This window comes from Magnolia sinica, chromosome 7, assembly GCF_029962835.1.
Source record: "Magnolia sinica isolate HGM2019 chromosome 7, MsV1, whole genome shotgun sequence".
NCBI lineage: Eukaryota > Viridiplantae > Streptophyta > Magnoliopsida > Magnoliales > Magnoliaceae > Magnolia > Magnolia sinica.
The window spans coordinates 5,731,358-5,757,091 of NC_080579.1; the positions used below are offsets into that span (position 1 = coordinate 5,731,358).

Below are 25,734 nucleotides of genomic sequence, written 5' to 3' on the forward strand. Positions count from 1 at the left end.
AAGGAGATTCCCTGTACGCCACTACCTCTCTTAAAGCTATAAGTAAAGTACCTCTAATGGTGAATGATATGTACTATCTTTAACCATAAATCTTCAATACTCAACTAGACTTATATTCATTTTTTGACTTAAGCATCGAAAGGTTCCTTACTCTAATAGAGTCTTTCTTGTCTGTTACTTATACAAGTGAGCGGGTCCAAAAGAGCTAATTAGATTTCGCACCAATATTTTACACAAAAATTATATAATTTATAGATAACTTTCAACTGAGTGCTTATCATCCATCGCACTCACTCTTCACGAGCATCGAAGGAAAGGGCATGATGGTGATTTCATGCCAATCTTCGATGGACAACTCTATACGAAAAGTATCGAAGGAAAGGGCGTGAAGGTAATTTCACACTCTCCTTCCATACACAACTTTATGTGAAAAGCATTAAAGGAAAGGGCATGAAGGTAATTTCACACTCTTCTTCCGTAGACTGTTATTCTTCCTTAGACAGTTCCAAATAGCAGAGAGATGGAAGCAGAGTAAAACAGTAACACATGGAGAGGAGACGCAGAGATTGGAAAGCGGGAAGAGCTCATCTTCCCTCTTCTTCTTCTTCTCAATCTGCCAATTCCACATATCAACGACCGAAATTCCCCTCAAATGCCTCTAGAAATCCAGAAAATTACAACCGTAATCCTTCCACTGGCAAACAGAGGATCAAAGAAGGCGAAGATTCTTGCAATCTTCCCTCCGTAATCGGAACCTGCCCCGACATGTGCCCAGGTTTTCCCTCTCTCCCTTTCCCCATCTTCTTCAAAATTCGATTTCTTTTTTCTTTTTTCTTTTTGGTTTCAATGGCTGTGATCCAGTCGATCGGTAGAGGTATTATTGCAATTTTGTGGAAGATGATTGTTGTTTTGCGAAATGAAGAATGCTGCTGTGATGCCTGATTGAAGTTCTAATGTTCTATCAAATGCTACCCCAGGAGTACACATGGCGTGGATGTGTATTGGGACAGTTGACCGGCGGTCTGATGCGTTGATGGGCTGTGTACAAAGAAATTGCAGTGATTGGAGAAATCTAACCGTCCGATTGTTGTGGGTTTTGGTTGTTGAATGTTGAATTCTTGAGTCGACCATCCCTTGGCAACTGACTGGATGCCTGTTGTGGGATATGGTTTATCCAAGTGGTGGCCCACCGAATTAACGGTCCTGATATCCGGCACAAGTGCCATGTGTACACTAGAGATGTTTTGTTCCACATTCGACGGAGGTTGGATCCCAGTCGCATGCCCTCTTTGCAAGATAGTTGATATTTGCTTGACTTGTTTGAGTAGATTGATCCTGATTTTTGGTCCATGCTTTGTTCTTGGTGGGGCCCACTGTATGAGTGGGCCTGATCTTTGTCATGTTCACCATGTATTCCTCCGTTATGTGCTGAACAAAATTTATATCATGCTATTTGGTATTTTATTTACATGTTAGCATTATTTTTCTGTTTTGTGAATTACTTGGACATTAGACAAATAAGATTCCTCTCTAGTGTTTTTTTTTTTTTTTTGGATGGGGCCCACATGCTTCTGCGGTCGGATGATTGGAATTGCCCATCTGGTGGGCACTGCTATGGATGGATAGCAGTCTGAAAACCACACCAACTTGATGATCCTGGCCATCAAGTGGGGGCATTCAGTTGATGATTGAGAGCAAATGGTCAAAAGGTCCACAATCAGCAGATAAGATTCAATGCTTGGTGTTTAGGGTCATTCAGTGTGTTTTGGAGCAGCGGCTTATCCATGGCTGTGCCACCAGATGGATGGTTCTATCATATGGCCATGTCTGCTCGTCGGACCCATCCACGGTGTAGGATATACTTCACTGTGACTGAATCAAAACACTGTCTTAAAGAATATGTGAACTTTCTAGTTTATAGAGATTTTTGGTTACGTAAGGCTGTGTTTGATTGCACCAAATATTGTATCATGAAATTTCATGATATTTGGTGAAACCAAACACAGCCTCAATGAAATGTCACGGTTGAATTGATGTTTTGATAATTTCCTATGATTTGTCGATGAGGAAAGTTGTGATGAAGTTTCAAAGATTCTTAGTTTTGGATAATTGTTTAAGAACCATTTGGATGGACTACTTTTTTTAATCATTACACAGATTTCTTAATAAAATTTGTTGGGGCAACCGAAAGCTGTCTGATTTTGTTGCAATGAAATATTCAGAATCAGTCCAATATCATGATTTTAGAAATTTGTCCAATATCATGATTTTAGAAATTTTAAGTCGACATGAAATTTTAAGAATCGCTGTACTGAATTGCCTAGGTTTTTGTTGTCCTGTCTTCCCTCCACCGAATGGGCCCCAAGGCCAGTAGCTATTTTACATTTTCTTGTTTGCTGATTGTGTCCATTTGATAATAGCAAGGGAAAGAGCCCAACGTGAGCGACTCAGAGATTTATCTGTGTTCGAGAGGTTAAATGGGAATCCAGGGAGAACGTCTTCTACCCTTGCTGTCAAAAAGGTATGGTCATGAATATCATTTCTTTCTCCTATCTTGATGAAACTTTTCTTGAGGATTCTGTTTTCACATTTATGAAGCAATATGGAATGGATCCAAAAATAAACAAATAAACAAATAAATAAATAAACAATAAATAAAAGGAAAGAAAGAAAGAAGAAAAGGAGTGTTGGATTGTTACTAGAGGTACTGTTGGAGAAGTATGTTATGAATGTTTGATTTTTTGACAGGAGACAGTGGGGCAATTTTAGTTCCTTACGTGAATACTAAATTTATTAATGAGAACACACAGACACACGTGCGCGCGCGCACACACACACACACGCACTCACACGCACACATGCATAAACAAACAAACAAAAAAGGAGAGAGATGAGAGAGCTCCAGGACACTTATCCTATGCTGCTGTGGAGAAAATTGAAAAATTGCATGATTCCCGGTATACTGACATGGCTAATTAATTTACTGGTTCATGTGCTGTTGCGGAGAAAATCCCCTTATTTCCAATGGACGGACATGACTAACTAATTCCTGTTCATGTACGACTGGAGAGGAAGTCGTGTTACATTCAGTATTTGACTCTTACAACTTTCAACCAAAACAGGGGTGTTGTCTGTTTCTTTCTTCACGTGTTATGGTATATTATTTCAGTCTCATCATTATATTGGATAGACAGCCTTTGGCTGCATGGCAACGATGGTTGGTTTACATGGCTCATATTTGTTATTTATTTGTGCATATCCATTGCATGATGGCTTTTCAATTCATATATAGGTTCAAGTAAAGCTCGTACAGGGAACTTTTCATTTTTTTTAAATGGTTGAACTTCTGAACTGGTGATGTTTTTGCAAAGCTAACATGTTGATACGTGTGAATATGCATGTATTCTCTTTTTTCCCATTGTAATACACGGTCCTGTATTTTATTCCTGCACTATTGATGCAGAAAACAGTTCACGTAACATCCTTGTCACTAGTTTTGCAGAACTATGTCTACCATGGATATGCAGGCATCAGACGTGCGGCCTCTCCCAGTGTTACGAAACACATTGAAGTACCTCTTCAACTTATTGGACTCTTCAGAACAACCATTTGAAGTAGTTCATGACTTTGTCTTTGATAGGACAAGATCGATTCGACAAGATCTTGGCATGCAGAACATCATTAGTGATCAATCGATTCACATGTATGAGGAAATGGTACATTTCTGTTTAACTAATTCCTGTATCTTGTAGTTGCAGATATTGTTGTTATGCTTAGCACACATATCTAGCTTCCACTTCAGAAAATGGTTACCCATATAAAACCATATTTCAATTGAAAATTTCACATTCAAGTTTCAATTTCGAATCTTACACGGTGATGAGATGCTCCAGTCTCTCTTCACACCCCCCCCCCCCCCCCCCCCCCCCCAAAACAGTAATCTCATTGATAAAGGGCCGTGCATTATACAACCAGAAGAGTTGTGTGCATGACTGACCTTCCAGCACGTGTTTCGTGTTTCCTGATTTATTAGATAGCGAATACTTAGCTGTGAGTCACCTTCAATCTCAAGGCCCTTCATTTAAGTTTCCTTGCTGGGACAATGCCCAGGGCAATTGCCGAGCATTCCTTGAAGATAAACTGAGCAGTGAAGAGTTTAGAGGAGAAGCCTCCTATGAGCATCCTGCATGATCACAAATAATGCCCCCAGTACCACCATCCACCTCATTTTCTTGGGAGGAACCATTGAAGTTCAGTTTGCAGCATTGCGGCTTATGGAAATCCCATTGCACTGGAATTAGACATCCAGAGATAGTATTCAGTTGTTTTGATTCCATTGCGTTTCTCCTACCAATAAGTCACGTTTCGGGGACAGTGAGTTGCGAAATGTGGCAACCTTAATTCTGATGCATTGAATCAGATATTCTGCTTTACTTTCTTTGTTTAGGTTCCTGATGGTTTATTGAAAGATGGACTCCCAGAGAATTTGAGCTTGCCCCCACCCAAATCGGAAGTGTGCCACTCACAAGATGCATATGGGATTGATGAATACTGGTTCAGATCTGGTTGAGTTGGCTCTTCCCATGTTCCCAGATGAGTTGTGAGCATTGACAGTTGAGGACCAGGTGGGAGCTGCTCTTAAGATCTGTTTGCATGATGGGCAAATGGGTCAACAGGAGTTTTTTTTTTTTTTTTTTTTTGTGATAAGGGTATCTTTGGTTAGGGCTAGGTGATGAAGAACCATCCAAGGGAAGAGTTGCACTTCCGGTGCTGCGGGGCATTTAGATGCCATTTTCCAAATATTGGGGTGTCTGTCCGTAGTCAAATGGTTGTCCAGTTAAAGAAGGTGATAGGCAATTTAATTGGGAATTGACTGTTAGGTGAGGGTTCCTAGGTTCTTTCATCCTGTAGAAACTATATGCCAATTGGCGTTTGGAGGATGCAGTCTGACAGTGGAGATTCCAGGTGAAATTGATGAAAGGAGAGTTCCAAGATGTCCAGTCTGGTTGGATTAGCTGGGATGTAGTGGCATTAGGTTGGGGTTGTAGGTTGGGCTTGAATGTTAGCTGTTTTATAAGGGAACCATTGGTCTGTCCAAATTGGAGTTTGTTGACTATTTCGCAGCAGCCAGAAAGTTCATCACCATCTATATAAGCCTTATCCCGATTAATTGGAATCAGCCACATATATCCTGTTCCTAATCAGCTAGAAGGATCACTTCCTCAAATGTTCACGTATGTCCAGAATACTCGTCTAGACAAGATATGTATTTTGGCTTTGGGAGATACTGTCTAAAGCTTGTCCGTGAGATATTTATATTTATGTACTTACACCACAAGCTTTGCTCACTGTCTTGGGATTGGATGAGAAGATCCCTACTCAACTTCATCACCAAATTCATTAGTTACATTTTCAAAATTCCTAGACCAACATTTTGATTAGTTGGCAGAGTGTTACCCAACTGATGGTATGTTTTATTTGGCTGGGGTATTGTAATTCCAGAAAAAAATAAATAAAAATGCATTGCGCTTGTTTCATTTCTGCATTATTTTGTTTGGCAATTTACATACTGACATGAGTAGGGCGGAAGACCAACAGTGACCGATTTCCAATTTATAAGGGTTAACCTTCCAGCAGTTTTCCAGCAGCAAGGATCTGCTGTATTGTCCTTGTGTGTAAGCTTGAGTTCCGATGGTTTGCAATGTAATGGATGGTCAAAAATCTGCTTTTTATCGTGATTAAAATATTTAGTGGTTTCAATGAACCCAAGCATTTCAAAGTTCAAAAACATGAAGTTTGATAACTTGTAGCATATTTATTAGTTCATCATTTTATGCTTTTGGTGGACTTTGACATTTCAAATGCTATTAAGTTCAAGTAGCTTATTTTTATATAAAGAATAAAGATTGTTACGTTAAATCTAATCTCCGTATTTTCTTTTCGTTCTCTAAATTCATGACTTTGTTACCATATGAGCAGAAACTATACATTGTGGCACATACTGTGATGCCTTTGATTGTTTCATTGCATGATTCAAAGCATTGTACAAAGCAGAAAACTAGCTTAAATTGTGGAAAATGCAACATCAAAGTATTCCTTTTTTAGAATAATTTAAGGCCTGTTTGTATGGGGATCTACATTGGATCAAATTGATAGGATATCCTTGACATGTGAAATAGAGTAACAGCATGCCACAACAAGAGAGAGGCTCGATCTGTTTTTTGCTAGTTTTATGTGTTGATCTTACTGAAGATAATTGAAAATTTGGGCATATCTGAGCAATATTAGCAGATGCAGTAATTTACATGTTTTATGCTATCACTTTACTACCCGTGTTGTTCATCATGCAGGTTAAATTTCATATCATATCGCACCACAAGCTTATGAGATGTAGTGGCGACTCCAATATTTCTTCCCTGCATTATCTGAACATGGAGCAGCTCATGAAATCTCTTGTATCTCTTTTTGATCTCTATGACATCAATCAAAAGTCCAGCTCCATTAACAAGAATGCAGCCGAGTTCTATTCATTTTATGTACTTCTGCATCTTGCTCCTAACAGCCAACCAATGGTCAATCTCTGGCTTCATTGTTGTGTTTTTTTCCCCTCGTTTTCTTTTTCTTTTTTAAATTCTTGTCAACTACATAATTATACTGAGATTGGTGCAACACTGCTGTAACATTCATTTACAGGGGGAGTCACTATCTCTGTGGTTACGGCAACTGCCCTCTACAGTTATTAAGTCGAAGGAAATGTGTTTTGCTCGGAGTCTTTTAAGGTAGAGTAGGGGTGTCTTTGTGGGATTGGGTGCTGTTAAAGGGGCCCGCATGAGTGCACTTGCCAGAGCTCATGGTTAATGTGGCAAGCAATGCGTGTCCCAAATTACTCACCAGGTGCCCCACTGTGTATTTTCCCTTTGAGGAAATTAGACTTGTCCACTCATCAGTTGGCTCACTGGTTACAAAAAGAAACGAACAGTTAAAAACTATTTACCCAGGACCCATTTCAGTTCCCTGCAGTACCATGAAATGAACTGTTTACTCTAATTTTTGGACCAAGGAATCACAAGTTGGCCCATCCCATGACTGGCTAAGACCTCCAATACGTGTCATGATGACACATGTGGGCATGAGTTCACTGGTAGCTTTGCCCATGATAATGCTGTCTGCATTTTTGTTTGGAATTTCCTTTGGTTCTTAACCTTGCAAGTAATGTTCAAGTGCCTGAGTAATTTTGAGGATGTTCGCTGCAGTCTAAACTTCTCCTTTATTTTTATCCCTTCTCAATTTAAAGCAGCAAAAAACATTGATGGATCTAGTTTCATTTGTCTTTTTATTCAGTTAATTTTATGGCAGTCTGTCATCCATGAATTAGCTCGAGTGGAGATTCACAGAATTCAAAACCGTAATATCTCTGTATTTTTGTTCATCTTTTGTGATAGGCACTCTAGAATGGGCAACTACAAGCGTTTCTTCAGTATCATAGCAGCAGAGGCATCTCATCTTCAATTCTTCCTTATAGAGCCTTTCATCAATGAGGTTGTATTTTGATGTATCCTTGTTTAGAACTTCCTCACTCAATCTGCCTCTCTATGTTTCCTTTTGCTCTTGTTTTTTTTGCTATATCCATTGTCTGCAAAATGCTGGTGACATCTGCAAAAGTAGGGAGTCATGGATATTCTCATGCCCAAATGCTTCCTAGCTCTGTCTTTGGATTGTATTTATACATCCATATTTGAAAGGTGTGCCAGCTGCTGAGGAATTGCTCTTAAAACCATCACCATCAGAATTTCACCCATTTGAACCCTGCTAAGTAGGTTGACTTATGCTAGTGCCACTTACAGGGTTCTTGCAGCTCACACATGCATACCAATGTGGCACACATGTGCAAGAACAAGCTGATGATGCACTCCAGTGCCCAGATTCTCTGGCCCAAAAATTAGGTAATCTGCTCATCAGGTGTTTCACACATGTGCAAAAGAAATGGACATTAAGAAACCTGAAGAATGGCTGGCATGCAGTATGCATTTTTGGTCCACCAGATTTGCAAAGAGGCCTGTTTTTGGGCCCAAGTATCTTCGTCATGGGACCGCTTAATGAGTGGCTTAGATCTTGAACACGTGTGAGCCACAAGTGGGATTGGTCATGTGCACTTGTCCAAGTATCGTGCTTGCACACACTGCACTTCTCGACTGATTTACATAGCCATGGTAATAGCAATTTAGTTTAAAATTTTATTATACCACTTGTGGCTCACATGTGTGCAAGATCGAAGCCATTAAAATTGAAAGGGAAATTTTTTAGGATGGCTATATGACCAACGATGCATTATGGGACAAAATGTTGGGTGGTTAGGGAATTTTAATGCATGTAGATGTGGGCCCCACGGCCCCCACCTAATAGATGTGGATGTGGGCCATCCCACTGTACGGCCCACCTAGTTTCTTTTTTACATTTAGTATTTATATTGGAATAGGATTTGTTTGGAATATCAACATTATTAGTGAGATTATATTTGTATTTTTTGGACTTTATTATTAATGTAAAGGGGAAAAGTGGGAACTCTAGCCCTAACTCCTTTTCCTCTCCTCCCAAGTGTCTCTTTTCTCTCTTCTTTTTTTTCTTTAATTTATGATTCTACATGGTACCAATGCATCCTTGTTGTTGATCTAATCGATCTTTCTCCCTTAATATCCTATAATTCTTTTTCCTTCTTTTATTTTTTGGTCTCTCTTATCCTTTTTGTGCTGAAAATCTTTTAAGAAACGTAGGATTCCTTTTCTTTTTGTTGTGTTTGTGCGTGAGAAGGGGATGAAGTGTTCGTGATCACCACCTCACGTATGTTCTCTTCAAGTATGGTGTGCATTCCATATAAAGCATATGAGTTGGGTGTTCATCGGCCATGAAAGGTCAGCCTATGTTTGTATAAGCTTGCGGTAGATATTCTAGTCCATTATCCTATATAGAAGAGAAAAGTGATTCGAGAATGGGATTAATAAGTCCATCGATTTTTTAGGGGTTCAAGTAACCTCTATTAAATTAAATGGAACGAACTATCTTCAGTGGTCCAAATCCATCCAAGTGCTTTTAACTGTAAGGGTAAATTTAAAATACTTGACCATCGAAAAGCCTGATGAGAGTATTAGTACGCATGTTCAATAGATCCAAGAGAATGCTCAGATTATGACATAGTTGTGGAATAGTATGGAACCTTCCATTATTGCGAATGTAATGTTTTTTAATACTGTAAAAGAAGCGTAGGATGCATCATGACAGATGTATTCATCCAACAAAAACATCTCTCTGACATTTCAGTTATTCGAGGAAATATTCGAGCTCCAACAAGGAGATAAATCACTGAGTGAATATTATTCAAAACTCAAAGGAATGTGGGGGGAATTGGAATGTGTATCAACCCCCTACTACTGATTTAAAAAAAGCAACGTTAACAATGAGAGAAGTTCTGTGTGGCCAAGTTTTATCTAGCTTAAATGTGAATATGAATCAGTTGGCAAGGATGTGCCACCTTTGAATGAAGTGTGTGCTTGCCTCTAGCATGTATCTCTTGGCTTTACAAGTGGAGCCACTGACAACTCTTGCTTTAACAACCTTTATTGGTCGAGAGGCTGAAGTGGTGGTCGTGGTGGTAGAGGCAATCAAGGTGGTCATGGTGAAGCAGGAGGAGGTCGTTGGTGTAGGAAGTGCACTTATTGTGGGCTTACGAATCATTCTTTGGAAAAATAATGGGATCTTTATGGAAAGCAACATGGGCTAATAAGGTATCTCACATTGGAGTATTTGACCATAACTTCTTCTTGGCCTTTAGATCCCGGAAAACACAATATGAATGATAGAAATTGAAAAAGTAGTTCAGGGATTTGGTGACTTTGCTAATAGATAGAAGACTTAAAGAAAATTTTGGAACAAATAGAGAACAAATGATAATGAAAGGAAATAACTTGTTTGAATAGTACCCATTTCACATACTTTGGGTTGGGTACCATCTGCAAGAGTGACAGATGGACTCGATAACGATGTATCAATGGAAGAAAACACATTGGACTTACTTGTGATATGGGCAGATGCTCCGAAATCATGGTGTATAGTAACCGTCGTTTCGGGGCCGTAAAGGCCATTACATAAAGGTAACGGTGGCAACCGTTACATGCTATGGGGTCGTAGCGGCCGTAACGACCATTAATAGAAAAAATGACCCATAATGGCTTGTTATGCTCCCTATAAAGGTTGTAAAAGCCCCATAACGGTCAATTACGAGGCTGATACAGGTTTTTTAGGTTTTTTTTTTTTCCAATAAAAAAATAGACCGTAACAGTCGTTACAGGGGCCGTAACAGCCGTCATAGCCCGCATTATAAAGGTAATAATGGTGGCTGTTACGGAATACCTTGTCCAGAATCAGTGACCCATGGAGCGGGGGACTTTGATCATAAATGGCCCATACCTAAGGTCACAAATGTAGCCATAGCTGGTGGCAGTTGCATAAGTGGTGGGAATAAGTTGATTCTACAAAATTTTCAACCACTTCAAGTACTCCTGAGTTAGTGTAACCTCTTCCCCAAGCATACGTGGCAATGGCGTTGTAGACATAGAACTAGCCGGATGAGGCCAATTGCCCTCTCCAATGTAAGATGTCTGATTAGCCGTTGTCGGCTTTTTATGGATATCCTAACATCTTTGAACCGAGTAATGGGAGAGCCCTTAATGGGGGCACTTCCCAGGTCCATAACCTCCTCACATTTTGTCTCGCCCACCTTAATTACCTCTGTCGCCATGGCCACTAACACTTCCTTGACTAGTAAAAGATGCTAAAGCTAAATTGTCATTGGCTCCACTCATAGAGCCTAGAGATGCACGCTAGAGGTGAGCATACATCTCCTTTAGAGATGACACATCCTTGCTAACCAAAAAATTTGTGCACGAACCAATTTATATTCACATTTCAACCTTGATAAGAACCCAACCACATGATACTCTTTATGTTGCTGAAGTAGCTTCTCCAAATCAGTAGTAAGGGGCTGATACACATTCAGCTTCTCCCACATTCTTTTGAGTTGGTAATAGCATTCGCCCAGAGATTTATCACCTTGTTGAAGCTCAAATATTTCTTCATAAAACTAATATGCACGAGAGATATTTTTATCAGATGAATACATCTCTCACAATGTATCACACACTCCCTTTGTCGTGTCCAAAAACATTACATTCATACCAATGGATGATTCCGTACTATTCGACAACTATGTCATAATTTAAGCATTCTCCGGAGTCCACTGATCATGAGTACTAGAATCTCATCAAGTTTCTTCATGGTCAAATATCTTAATTTTTCTTTGGCCATTAGAAGCACTTGGATGGACTTTTAGACTATTGGAGATTGTTTGTTTCATTTAATTTAGTAGAGGTTATCTAGACCTTTAAATAATCAGATGGAATTATGAATCCAAATTTAGGATCACTTTTGATCTCCATTAGTACAAGAGAAAAAGAGAATACCAAACGTCTCGCACAAACACGGGCTGACATGATTGACGAACAAGCCACTCGTACACTTCACACACCAATGTTCGAAATATCGGTATCGCGTTATGTATCGCATCCTTGGGATACAGATCCGTATCGGTTATCGCACGGGATATATCGCTTGTATCGGGTAATTTATCACACTTTTTGGGAAACATGAGGAAACATTGAGAAAATGGTTGAATTTTTCAATGAAACTTCATGGATTGTAAAAAGAGACATTAATACACACTTTTAAATCATAATATCTCAGAAAAAAAAGTTCACATAAAGGTTTTCTTTATATAGGGTCCTAAGTTATGCATTGTCGAACTGAACTAATGTAGCGATATTCAAATTGAATGCATAGCATTTAGAGTATATGTGATGATGATCATTTTATCAAACACTCTTAAATACTTTGAAATTAGTCTCAATTCACAGTTGGTTGAAGGTAAATTTTGAAAAAGATTAATATTTTAATAATTTTTTAATTAAAAAATGATTTTTATTTTTCAAAATTTGACAAAGACTTAACAAATCAGAAGATCAGTCCTCATTCATGCTTGATTTTATGTTTGGAGTGCAACATTGCAAGCAATTTGGGAGAAATTGGAAAAATTTTGAATTTTCCGTAATTTCTCCCAAATTGAACCACCTACACTCAGATTTCGAAATTAGAGTGTGTGATGATAATTTCATCAAATTCTCCTAAATATTTTGAAATTGGTCTCAATTGACAGTTGGTTGAAGGAAAATTTCGGAAAAAAACATGGAGAACCAATGGATATCGAAATCAAAGCTCCAACTCCATGATTTTTCTTGCAAAACATGAAGAACCAATGGATTTGTAACCATTTTACACTAATTTAACATAATTTCAACAAAAAAAAGGATCGAAATTGAAAATGCTCACCGAATCGAACATGTGGGATATATCGGCACTACTTGTGCGTTTTGTATCGCACGAGAGGGATACAAGATATATCGTGGGATATATCGGCCGATATCATCGATATTTAAAACATTGTGTGCATACCATGCTTGGAAAGAGAAATCTTACCCACGTCCATGCTTTCTAACTGCTAAAAATGAAGATGATCATGAACACGGTATCCAACAAGGCAACCAACCCACGTGCTTCTAATAACCACACGAGAGGTGGATCATATGGACTTCATTCACCTACTCATGCACAGACCATTACAAAAGCCCCCGACTCAAAAAAAAAATAAATAAATAAAAGGAAGGAAAGAAACCCTAGGTTCCTTAAAAGATTTTTAATACAAGAGACATGAGAAGTACCAAAAGATAGATAAGGGAGACAGAAGTAGAGAATAGGAGGAATAAAATGTTAATTTAGAAACAAGGATGTTATGATACCATGTAAAAGCATAGAGAAAGAGAGAAGAGGAGAAGGTTGGGAGAAGAAAGGGGAGCTCAAATTCAGGGTTGATGCCCCCACTCACTCCCTCTTTATATAATGAATTTTCTAATAATAACAAAAGTTCCGTTAATGACAAAAGAAAAAATCCCTATCATGTCCTAAACCACTATAACCAAGAGAGCAAGCATAGAAACAAATCTGAGCCTAGGTGGCCTGTACAGTGGTATGACCTTCTAATATAAAGGGGAAGAGTAGAGACTCCATCCCTAAATCCTTTTCCTCTCCTCCCAACTTTCTCTACTCTCTCTTTTCTTCCCTTCTCTTTTTTTTTCTTCTTCTTCTCTGATGGAGATCTTTGGGCCGTCTTTCATCAACCATGGGGTCCACTACATTGTGATTTGGATCCCCAAAGGGTGGGCTCTAACCTGTATGGTTTATTGGGCTGAAGAAATGCTCGATCATACACATTGTGATTTGGATCCCTTCTGGCTTGTGCACAAGCCATGTTTAACAATATCATGTGCCGAATTCAGATGCAAGCAGCGGCTTGCATGCATTGATTGGATATGCTGACATGTTTTTTTTTTTTTTTTGTTTATTATTATTATTATTATTATTATTTAATCATTTGCTTTCTTCTTGGAACTGTTTTATTTTCTCATTAGGCCCAGTTTGGATGTAATGCTAAATGGCAATTTAGCGCCTATTTGAGGGCCATCAAATGGCAGAGGGAGAAACCAAGTCGTTTGGGACTATTTGTTTGTGCCTCGGGGAGTGTGCATGCTATCACTTCTCAAAGGATCACAATCATCCCATTGGTGTATTTTTGCATTGTGGCCTACTAATAGTCTATGGAATGAGTGGACTAGATTGATAATTGGACTGTCCCACATGCCCAAAGCAACTAGTTGTATTGTAAACCTGCGGTACAAGTAGTTGTATTTGATCTTTTCTCATATGTGTATGCATGTATTCATAGGGATGTTAGTAATAGTGTCAAAGCTTTAAATTGACACATTGGATATATATCATTGACTTAGATTGTCCACTCATTCCCTATCATTAGGGGCAGGCGATGGTGCGAAAATCACTCTGATTGGATGGTCTCAACTCTTTGAATGCTGGCCATTTTATAATAATTATCTGTTTCACGAGCCATAGATCTGACGCTAGCATTATCTAACCAAAGTGCTTCTTTTGAATCATAAAAAATCCATGGTGGGTCCTATTGAATAGAAGTCTGAAGACACCGTGATTTTACATGTTTCTCCACTCAACCTTGATTATCCATTTTTCTTGATATTGATAATGTGGTTAGGATCAATCATTGTGATTTTTGCATCATGGCCTACCACCAGTGTCATTAAACCGATGGACAATCATTTAAAAGCTGGACATTGCTAATGACCCCATGAAGATGTGATTTAGCATTCCCCTGTTTGTGGCCTCAAAATGAATAAATAAACAAAAAAATACTCATCTTCAAATGCTTCTCTTATTGCCTTTAAAAGGTTCGTGCAATTGCATTGTCTTATATCAACCACGGGAACTACAAGCTTCATCCATACCCTCTGGCCCACCTGTCTGAACTCTTGATGATGAAGGTACAATTTCTATCAAATTGTTGGAATCATTTTTACTCAATCAAGACAATAGGCATACTTGATCCATTTGTAATTTGAAAATCTACATCTGAACCTTTTAGGAGTCCGAAGTGGAGTCCTTATGCAATGCTTGTGGGCTTGAAACCAGCACGGATGAAGCAGGAATTAAGCTTGTGCCCACTAAGCAAACGGGTTTCTGTCTGCCCAAAGGGGGGTTCCAAAACTACAGCTTCTTGGGTTTGGAAAGATTGCAGAGGTATTCTTCTTCTTTTTTGAATTATTTAAGGGGTGTGTTCCGGTGGTATAAGCTATGGTAGTACTGGACAGAAGTGGCCCCATGTGATTTATTCAGGACATCCATCCTGTCCATCAGATGCATGATCTCAAGTTACCTCTGGTACCCAAGAATCAGCCCAATCCAAAACTCAGGTGGGCTACACCATAGGGAACATGTTGAGAGTGGGCTCATAATGTCATAGGGAGCCCACCTGTAGTGTGTATATGTAATCAGGCCATTCAGATCCTTCATCTGGCCTGTGAAGGGTCAGGCAAAAAATCAGACTGTTTTGCAACTCAACAGGCCCCGGTGCAAATCAAGGGTGGATGTTCCTTCCCATCTTGTTCCTTGTGCTATGGCCCATATGGATGTTGGATTGGGCTGAGTTTTGATACCTGGGGTTAACATGAGCTTAAGCATCTGTTGGACAAGTTGGATCTCTTGCGTACATTGTGTGGGCGCCACATTTGCTCCTACAATGGTACTGGTACCACTGAAGCATGCCTTCGTTATTTAATAATATATACTATAGCATAGAAAATGCATACACTATCTAAAGCATATTAATCTTTTATTAGGTTTATGTATCAATATTATATAATTTACATGACTCATCGTGGCTATGCCAAGCAACATCAGGATCTTCTTTGGGTTTGGCTCCGAGGAGACTTGGGTATTAAGGACAGGGCCTGTTGGCACATATCCCTTCTGGCAGTATGGTGGGTGACGCAGACTGACAAAAATAGCTGTTTTTTCAGTAATGTTTCACTCTCAATCAAGGTGCTGATCGCTAATGTTTTGGCCCTCGTTTTTGAGTGGGCCTCCATCTTGAAGAACATGGATTGTTGGTTGTTTCTTGTGTTTTTCCCAGGTTCGGTTGCCATTTGTATCCTTCTCATTGGCTTTTGCCGGGGCCTTTAATAAAATATCCATTATCCTTCAAAAAAAAAAAAAAAAACTTGTATAAATACAATTATTCATCTTTGGTAAGTGGTATGGGACAGGTATGCAGTATGCTACTTCTCCAATACGTGGTATGTTAGGAGTAGGATCATGTGTGTCATTCTAATACATACATTGTGTATGCAATATAGTTTTATATATGCACTCATAATGCTTAAATGGTGAATTCATTATTATAACTAAACAAATGAAAGTATTTATCTCCACATGACATTGTGAAACTGCCCATTTGTTTTTCCTTTTATCTTTGTTGCTACTTTCTATATTCTAAGGGTCTGTTTGGGTGCCACTTAAAAGTGAGTTCATCTCAATTTGGTAAACTTTAGTTACACATAAGAAATCATAGAGTTTAGTATTGGTTATATTTTTAATCCTTCCCCCCCCCCCAAACAAAAAAAAATAAAATAAAATCGCTAATACATAATTACAATAAAATAAAATGTGATGAACTATTTTTTCAGTGGCAGCCAAGCAGGCCCTAAGTTTATGGTCATCAAGGAGATATAATTATCCTGACAGCCCTTATCATGCCCCTAATTACCTGTTGTTGCAGGCAAGCTGCATTCAATGACGCCAGACAAGCTGCCAATACCGAGTGAGCTGAGCTGCAGAATGTGTTGCATCACCATGTTGGATTTATATTAATTCATTGAAGAATTACCGCAAGTGGGCCACTATTTAGGCCCCACCCTGATTGATAGATTACCCCACCCTCTACCACTTTTAGTAATTGTGATGGTACAAACTTGGTAATTGTGACGGCGCTTTTAAGTGTGTATTTATAGGCCTTGGTGGGTGCCAGCGTCAATCTACTTGTTGGAATTGCCTCCGGTGGCACTGTAAGATGTAGATCTATGTCAGCTGATAACTTGAAATTGTTATTTGCTCCGGATGTTAGCGATGATGGCAGCGGACCTAGAATTTCTAGTGACAGTGGGAGTTACTGGGCTATGGAGGACTAAATGTAGTAGAATTCTTCTTTGGAATTGAGGGCAAGCGCTATACAAATTTAGTCTCTGATGTTATGCCTATTATGTTTTTAAATTTTCTGCTGTGTTTGTACCTAAGTTGTTGTTCACTTGAAGACTCTCTAAGGCCTTTCATGATTCAACTCGATATTCTAATAATTGATATGTATATTATTTTGTGAGATAATATTTTTGGGCGCGGAGTATACTTGTGTTGTGGGCTATGTTTGAGTGCTGAGGGTCAGTGAATTGGTCAAGTCATGTTGAGTCGTTTCAAGTCAACTGAGTTTATGAGCCAACTCAATGAGTCTTGTCCAGTCTTGATCAGTCACACTCACCAAAGAGTTTTCAACAGAAATGGCTTGAAATCTCATCGAGTTGACTCGGCCGAGTTGGAGTCAAGCTAGTGAGTTTTGGAACTGCGACGGTGGGTTCCACTTTCAAGTCCCAAATGTTCACCTAGTGGCCCCTACTTTGATGGCACATGCCGGATTATCTCCTCGAGATATGATTCTGACTAATGAACTGGTGTTTGTGAATGAGTGATTTGGCACATTCAGAGGAACGATAATTGACTAATGGTGTCAATACGATTTATTATTATTATTATTTTTTAATAGAGGGTTTTAGGCTATCTGTTCATGATGACAAGCGATCGGTGGCCGAACAAAGGCCCGTTTTTCCCTGACAAGCATTAGCATATTTGCTCTTGTCGCATCCTTATTCATGTTACTCCAGATATCATAAGTGATCATGTTACCAGATATCATAAGTGATCTTCATCGATGACCGCAAACACGAAAGCTCTAATTTGATCGGTAAAAATGTCCCGATGATGATTTGGCCTGTCCATTGTGCACACACCAACTTGTATTGCCTGCCGCTTAAGAATTACTTAATCAAATAAATGATGCATGGTGATGTATTACTCTACCTCTCAAGAATTGCTTTGATCAAATGAATGATACATGGTGATTACAATGAAAGGTCTAACCACACTGTTGTTCCACTTTTGATTGTGCATCTCATAAAATTATTTTTGTTTGGATTATCACAACTATTTGATCAGTGACTGCTTGAATTGACGGTCCTGAATGATGATGAATTGATGATAGAGAAGTTCCTGGGATGAGTTTTTATTTGATATATAAATGTATTTTAAGGCAAAATGCTTAAGTGCCTTACTAGCTCAGTTGGTTAGAGCATTGTGTTACCTTAAACAGATGAAAGTGGGCAAGGGCCAGGATTGGAAACCCACACCGGCAAAAATAACTCAAAACAGCCATTTATTTGCACCAAGGCAATTTTCTGTTCATTAGTACCAATAATTACATTCGATAATCAAATTTTAACTAAAACAGACAAACTCAAAATTTGATTTAGAATAAAGCTATTCAAAATTTGATTTAGAGTAAAACTATTAATAATTGTTTTTTTTTTTTTTTTAAAGAAGACGAAAATGGGTGAAGCAATTTCCTTCAAAATCGGATTTAGAATAGATTAATAAAAATTTTAAATATTTAAAATAAACAGAAAATCTCAATTTTGATTTTAGAATAGACTTAATAAAGTGTAAGAAAATTCTGGAGAAATTAAAAAGAGAAAGTTTGAACAATTTTAGGGGAAGAAAAAAACTAAATTGAAATTTGGATTTTACCATAAACTTAATAGCATCAAACAAAACTTTGAAGAAATTACAAGGAGAAAATAAAGAAATTTTAAGAAGAAAAAAAAAAAGATGATGAAATAGCCCTACAATCATTGGTAAAACGGATGGACATAATATAAAACACATATTGTTCATGAATAGATGTATAAAATATTTTTAGAGAGACATGCATATGGCCTATTAGCTCAGTTGGTTAGAGCGTCGTGCTAATAACGCGAAGGTCGCAGGTTCGAGACCTGCATGGGCCAATTTTTTTTTCACACACTTTCTTTAGTCTTTACTCTTATCTTTTTAATTTCTTCAATATTTTCTTACACTTCCTTTGTTTTTCTCTTTTTAATTTAGGTTTTCTTAAATGAAATTAAGTTTATTCTAAATCCAAATTTCAATATGCTATTTTCCCCCTAAAATTTGTTCAAATTTCCTTACATTTTATTAAGTCTATTCAAAATCCAATTATGGATTTTTCTGTTTATTTTAAATCTTCAAAATTTTTATTAATCTATTCTAAATCTAATTACAATGTAAATTTTGGTGCTTCGAAAATTGCAATTAATGCAGAGAAGATTGCTTTACAAACAGATGCTGTTTTCAGTTGTAACTTTGGTCCTGGTCCATTTCGGTCCATCTTGGACTCATCTTCTAAGAACTGAGGCTACGGCGAGCCTAAAATCCATCCTTTTATTCCTTGGGCTGTGCTTGGGCTGTGTAGAAGAGTCCATCAGCCCATCCTAATGAGGTCTGTTTAAATATCAAGGTGCTTTTGTCATATATAATGCATGATTGAGCACAACGGCCCGGTTCTTATACGAACGTGGGTGGTGGAGACGAAGGTCGTAACTCAAGCCGGTTGGGTCGAGTTGCAGGTAAACCCGAGTCGAACATGACCTCGAATGACCCATCCCACAATCGACATGACCCAAATTTCAACATGATCCGGACCCAACCTAAAGCCTTACATGTCCAACTCAACCTGACCCAACTCGAACTAACCTAATCCAAATACATGTGATTATTCCTAGAGTGACCTAATCCAACCTAAATTTGCCCTCTAATTCAACTGGGGTGACATTTTTCAACCCAAACTCAACCCAAGGACCTTAACAACCTAACCTAGCCGGACCCAAATTTGGGTTGGGTCAATAGGGTTCAGGTCGAACAGAACCCAAGTAGCAACCTTAGTGGGGATTGGGTGAGTTTGTTTAGGCATGCTGAGGACCTGAACCGGGTTTGTGCTTAAGATTTACTATTCTGGCTGGGCTTGGACAGACCTCAGACCGGGCCCAGCTGGGCCATTGACAGCCCTACAAATAAAGGGTCCTCACACAGGAGGACAACGCTCTTGTGGACGATTGACCCGAGTATCATTTTTTACACTCGTTCGTCCTATCATCACAATAGTCGTGCAAAAAGAAAACCTGAGAGTGGCAACGTGGCTTTCTTCCGCTGCTTCAATTATTTAAAGTCCCACATCGGAACGTTTTGTGTAGTTGAAAACCTTTATTTAATGGGAATACCATAAAAGTAACAGGAGCTGTGATGAACTTAGCGCACGTGTGACGCATAGGTGCTGTCACTTAATCTAATTACAGATGAAGCATGCGCTGCTGAGCTCTTTAGATTTTTTCAATATCATGTGGGCCCGCCATTTTCTGATACAACGAGGTGGGTGGAGGGATGGGGCCCACCTATCGCATCTTGATATATGTGCCAACATCCATGGGGCCCCTTATTTTGTCTACTCATTTTGGGGAATGATTCCAACTCTCAGGTAGACTACATTTAAAGGAAACAGCGGTGATTGAATCCCCACCATTAAAAACTCCTTGGTCCACTTATTATTTATTTATTTTTATTTTTTTTACACGTGCACCCGACACACACCCACGCACGCCATTAGGGGTGTACATGAACCCAGCTAGCTTGGTTAGCTTGCTCGTCTCGACTCGAAAAAGCCCAATTCGACTTGATTCGAAGCTGAGTTCGAGTCCAGCCAAGCTGATTGTTTTAGCTTGAAAATGAGTTCGAGCTGGCGCAGCTCGACTCGAGTCGATCGAACCCAACTTCAATTGAATCAGTTCAGTGACTCAGCTACTTTGATGTTGATGTTGCTCATCAAGTGTTTGATGAAATGACTCATCGGAGTGTGGTTTGAAGGTGCAGTCCATGTGTTTGTAGAAATGATGTACAGGTGAACTCTGCTCAAACTTGGCTTGAACTGGCCAGAGCTGCTGACCGAACCGAGCCGAGTTCGAGCTGAGTCAAGTCGATGTACACCCCTCACGCCATAGTGAGATTTCACCACTAATGGGTATCGGTCCCTGGACCTGGTGTTGAAACTCATCAGAGTCTACCATTGAGGTAAGGCCTTGAACCCATCCGCTTACTTTTATTTGCCATCCAACCTGTTTATAAGGTTGAAAAGACTTGGACGAAGAGACCACACAAATATCATCTTTGATTCAAAATTTTTATGGCTCACAAAAAGTTTTTAATAGTTAATTACTAAATATTAAATCAGTTCATGAGATCACACAAACATGGATGATGGACAAAAATAAATATGAACTTGATTCCGAAGTTCGATGATGGTTGGGAAAATTTTAATGGTAGGTGTTTAATTCTCAATTTTATTTTTTTTCTCGTGTCGTGGTCTACTTGAACTTTATCTAGGCAATAATTTTGGAATTATGCTTTATAATGATCTAAAACAAAGGATGGACGGTGTGGATAAGGCACATATATTACCACGGGCTCCCTAGAGCTCAATCTAGGCAATCCCTGGAGTTTAATCCACGCAGTTCGCAGTTCACATCTCTGGCTAGAAACGAACAGGGTCTCCAAAGGCCACCCTGATGTATGGGCTTTATCCACACCATTCATACATTTTGATACATCATTTTAACATATGATACTAAAATTGAAGCAGATACAAATCTCACATGGGCCACATGGTGGGATTAAACACATACCGTTGAAAATTTCTTGGGGGCCGTGAGAGTTTGGGATCAAGTTGATATTTGTGTTTAACCTTCATCCAGGTCTATATCACCTTATGAATAGGTTGGATGGCAATTAACCATCATGGTGGGCCCTATGAAGGTTTCAACGGTCACCTTGCTGCTTCTTGTGGTGTGGTCTACTTGAGCCATAGATGTGCCTCATTTTTTGGATTATATTCTAAAATGATACAGAAAAATAGACAGACGGTGTGGATAAGACCAATACATCATGGCTCAGAGCCCCTGTACTGTTTGTGAGAAATTCACCCATTCATCCGTTTTGTCAAGCTCATGTTAGTACTCAAGCCCAAAATTAGGCAAGTTCCATTAGAAAAAATGGTAGGGAAATGCATACATTTGAAAGCTTCCTGAGGTCCATCATGATATTTATGTGCCATCTAAACCATTCATAAGATCATTCTTGCTAGGATGAACTGAAAACAAAAAATATTAGCTCATGAATCTTTCAACGGTGGACATTCAATCCTCACCCTTTGCTGTCATGCAGTTCACTTGAGTTTTGGATCTGGCAAAACGGATGGATTTCTCCCAAGCATCTCAGTGGGGCCATCTAGCTTCTGATTAGGAACTTCAGGCAATCTGTGTCCGCAAGCATAAAACGTGAGAGCACCATGCATTGCAGGCATGTGTATCTCACGGACGCGGATTAGCAACTGTACGCGAGACTAGCTACTGAAGTGACGTCACTAAGTCTTGTGAGCCCCACCATGATGTATGTGTTGTATCCACACCGTCCATTCATTTATAGATATCATTTTATGTAATAAGCCAAAGAATGTGATAGATCCAAAGCTTTAGTAGATCCCGCTGCAGAAAACAGTGGTGAAAGTGACGCCTACAGTTGAAACCTTCCTAAGTTAACACAGACATGAAAGAAGGGAAAACACAAATATCAGCTCGGTCCAAAATTTCCTAAGCTCCTAAAAGTTTTAAATGGTGGGTGTCACTTTTCCAACTGTTTTCTGGGGATCCGCTCTAGCTTTGTATGGGACTCATTCTCTGGCATATACGTTAAAATGATCTCTCCAAATGGATGGACAGTATGATACAATACACACATCATGGTGGGCCCACAAGACTCGGTGATGTGAATCTAGCTACTCAACCTGTCGGTACCTAATCCTCGTAGCCGTCAATCATTCCAAATCCCACATCGGGAGTGTGTATTGATTCCGAGCTTTTATAAATACGGAATAAAATAAGACGGTGTACGAACCAATGCATGAGCCATGATGATAATTGCGCACCGGTGACCAAGTGCCGTCACGTTTTCATCATCTACAGATGACACATGCGCGCCTGAGCTCATATGATTTTTTGGTATTTTGTCGACTGATCATGTGGGGTCCACCATGATGCATGTGTTGATATTTTTGACACGCGTGTGGTTGGTGCTTGATCCCAAAAATGAGAGGGATATAAATCTCAAGTACCAATTTTAAAGATTATTTTAGGGTTTGATCCAAAAAATGAGAGGGATATAAATCTAATACTAATTTTAAAAATTATTTTAGGGCTTAGATCCAAAAAATGAGAGGAATATAAATCAGTAGAGCACACTATTGGAAAACAATACTGATTCGATATCCATCATTAAAATCATCTTAAGGCTCAATGTATTGTTTATTTGACATCCAATTTGTTGATTAGGTCATACAGACCCAAATGAAGGGAAAAAACAAAGATCAGCTTGATCCAAAACTTTTCTGCCCCCCCAAAAAAATTTTAATGGTCGACATTCATTCAACAGTGTTTACTATAATGTGGTCCATTGAGATTGGGATATATCTAATTTTTGTTGTCATACCGTAAAATGATCTATAAAAACAGATGGACGGCATGGATGAAACACATACATCATGGTGGGGTCCACAAAGCACTGAACACCAGCCATTGGCCGGTGGCAGGAGGAGTAGTCAATCCGTAACTAGAAGAATGGAGAGGTCAGGCGTACCAGTTTTTGCCACGGCACGAGATGTTTGGATCTCATAACATTCCAGTGTTTTTTAACACTCGACGCGGATCAAGCGCAAATTAGGTGGGGTAAGGGTAACAATGGTCTCACCTTGATGTTATGTGTTGTATATCGACGACAACATCCATCTATTTTGATAACTGAGGTCATGGTCCCAAAAATGAGGAAGATCCAAATTTCAGGTTGGCCACGGCTCAAAATTCTTGCAGCATTTTCCTAACACCTCTAAATTCAGATGGTGTGGTCCACCTAGGGGTGTATATCGGGCCGAACCGAGTCAAAATGGGCTCAACCCGGCCTGACCCGGTCACTAGCAAACTCAGGCCAAACCCGGCCCGGCCCGATCACCGGGCCAACATGTCCAGCCCGAACTCAACCCGATCAGTAATCGGACGAGTTCGGGCCAGTTTCGAACCTTACAGCAAGTTCATGGGAATGGCTTCTTTGGTATGTAATCCGCGTCCCAGTTTCAGGCCGATTTAAGGTTTTTTAAAAGCATCACACACACACACACACACACACACACACACACACACCATAAAGGCCAAGTCGAGTTGGGTTTCGGACCAAGTCGGGCCGAACTAAGACCTGTCCGAACTCGGCCCGTACTCAGTTTCGAGTTAAAGAAAATGGCCCGTCCCGACCGAACTTAGTTCCGGGTCGAGCGAAGTCAAGCTTTTTTCGAGCTGAGTCGAGCGAGTTAACCTAGCTAGCCCGATTCATGTACAGCCCTAGGTCCACTTGAGTTTCAGATTTTTTTTAGCATGATGGTCGGAGAGTAAAGGACGCGGATTGTGTCTTACCCTGCCCGCAGGGTAATCCGTCCAGGCAGGGCTCTGTGGGGCCCAAAGTGATGTGAGTATTTTATCCACGCCGTTAATCCCTTTTATTAGACCATTTAAAGTTATGACCCAAAGAACGAGGCAGGTCCACAACTCCAGGGGACCACACCAAAGGAAGCTGCAGTGATAATGACACCCACAGTTGAAACCTTTATGAGGACCACTGTGATGTTTTTTTTACCATCCAACCTATTAATAAGGTCATGTAGACGTGGATGAAGTGAAAACACAAATATAAGCTTGATCCGTAACTTCTCCAGCTCCCAAGAACTTTTTAATGGTGGACGTTCAATCCCCACTTGGTGGTCCACTTAAGACTTGTACCTGCCAAATATTTTTCATCATACCTTAAAATTATCTGAGAAAATAATTAACGGTGTAGATAAAACACTTATATCACTGTGGGCCCCACAGAGCCCTGCCCGGACGGATTGCTGTCCGGGCGGGAGTAGGACGCAATCCGCGTCCGAGAGTAAAAGGGTAATGTGAATGGATATGATGGGAGTGGATTAGGTATGACACTGCAGACCGCGCGACACTTACTGCGGGAGCCATCGCAACCTATGTATTCCATATCCACACCGTCCATCCGTTTTAACAGATTATTTCATGGCATGAGCACAAAAATGAAACAGATCCAATTCTCATGTGGACCATACAATAGGAAACAGTGTTGATTGACCATTAATGGGCCACAAGTGTTTTGGATCAAACTGATATTTATTTTTTCACTTCATCCAGGTTTATGTGACCTTATCTACAGGTTGGATGGCAAATAAATATCACGAAAACATTACAGTGTGGGCCGTAGGAAGTTTTTATTGGTAGGGCATTCAATCACCACTGTTTCCTGTAATATGATCCACCTGATAATTGGATCTTCTTCATTTTTGGGCTCAACGCCCTAGCATGGTTTGCAAAACGGATGGACGGCGTGGATATAGAATTAATATATCAAGGTGGGCCCCACGGTAAGTGCTGCACCTAAACCCGGATGTGATGGCACATATAAACTAGTGGCCCATACAGAACTAACAGTAGGCATCCCATCCTAACTCTTCCTTATTGTGTGGCCTACCTGAGTTTTGGACCAACCCAATTCCTTCCTGGAGTGAACATGAGAAATTGCACCAGATGGACGGCCTGGATCTTATGCACGTTGAGGCACGGTGTCGGTGATGTAAACAAAATACAATGGCCCATTTCAAGCATTTCAAGCATGTGTTCATGACCCACCCATGGACTGTCCAAGGATCTTGACCTTGTATTGTAAAATAGGATTTTCTTATGGGTGGTGGATGATGCAAATTGCCTTGTCCCAGTGTGGATGGAGAATATCTATGTAGAGTGGGTGGTGGACATGAAAGATGGATCAGAGAAGGCCTGATACCAGGCAGAAGTCACTGAGACAGTAAGAACCAGGCATATCTTGCATATCAGAATAAGTTACTCAACATACCATATATGATTTTAGGGTCGGATAAGCTACTTTAGCCAACCAACCCAG

At 39.7% G+C, this 25,734-nt stretch overlaps 1 protein-coding gene and 2 non-coding genes across 5 annotated transcripts; all 3 read left to right on the forward strand.

Moving 5' to 3' along the window:
- The first annotated feature begins 300 nt into the window (after window positions 1-300).
- On the forward strand, window positions 301-16,905 carry LOC131250937 (SAC3 family protein C). 3 transcript variants are annotated; one of them, XM_058251341.1, is made up of 10 exons: window positions 301-391; window positions 482-775; window positions 2,421-2,521; window positions 3,495-3,716; window positions 6,351-6,572; window positions 6,694-6,779; window positions 7,443-7,539; window positions 14,418-14,510; window positions 14,612-14,766; window positions 16,304-16,905. In XM_058251341.1, exons 2-10 carry the CDS (start codon window positions 547-549, stop codon window positions 16,347-16,349), a joined length of 1,251 nt encoding a protein of 416 aa, XP_058107324.1. In that variant the 5' UTR covers window positions 301-391; window positions 482-546; the 3' UTR covers window positions 16,350-16,905. The 3 variants fall into 3 exon arrangements, 2 of the variants coding, with proteins under 2 accessions (XP_058107324.1, XP_058107323.1); XR_009173507.1 differs by lacking the exon at window positions 16,304-16,905 and adding an exon at window positions 7,845-7,943 and having other exon boundaries at window positions 340-775; window positions 14,612-14,634; XM_058251340.1 differs by having other exon boundaries at window positions 349-775.
- A 1,656-nt stretch (window positions 16,906-18,561) lies between these two features.
- On the forward strand, window positions 18,562-18,635 carry TRNAI-AAU (transfer RNA isoleucine (anticodon AAU)). The gene has a single exon. It is a non-coding gene; the product is annotated as a tRNA-Ile (tRNA).
- A 1,283-nt stretch (window positions 18,636-19,918) lies between these two features.
- LOC131252460 (small nucleolar RNA snoR114) lies at window positions 19,919-20,002 on the forward strand. The gene has a single exon (XR_009174479.1). It is a non-coding gene; the product is annotated as a small nucleolar RNA snoR114 (small nucleolar RNA).
- Window positions 20,003-25,734: the final 5,732 nt, after the last annotated feature.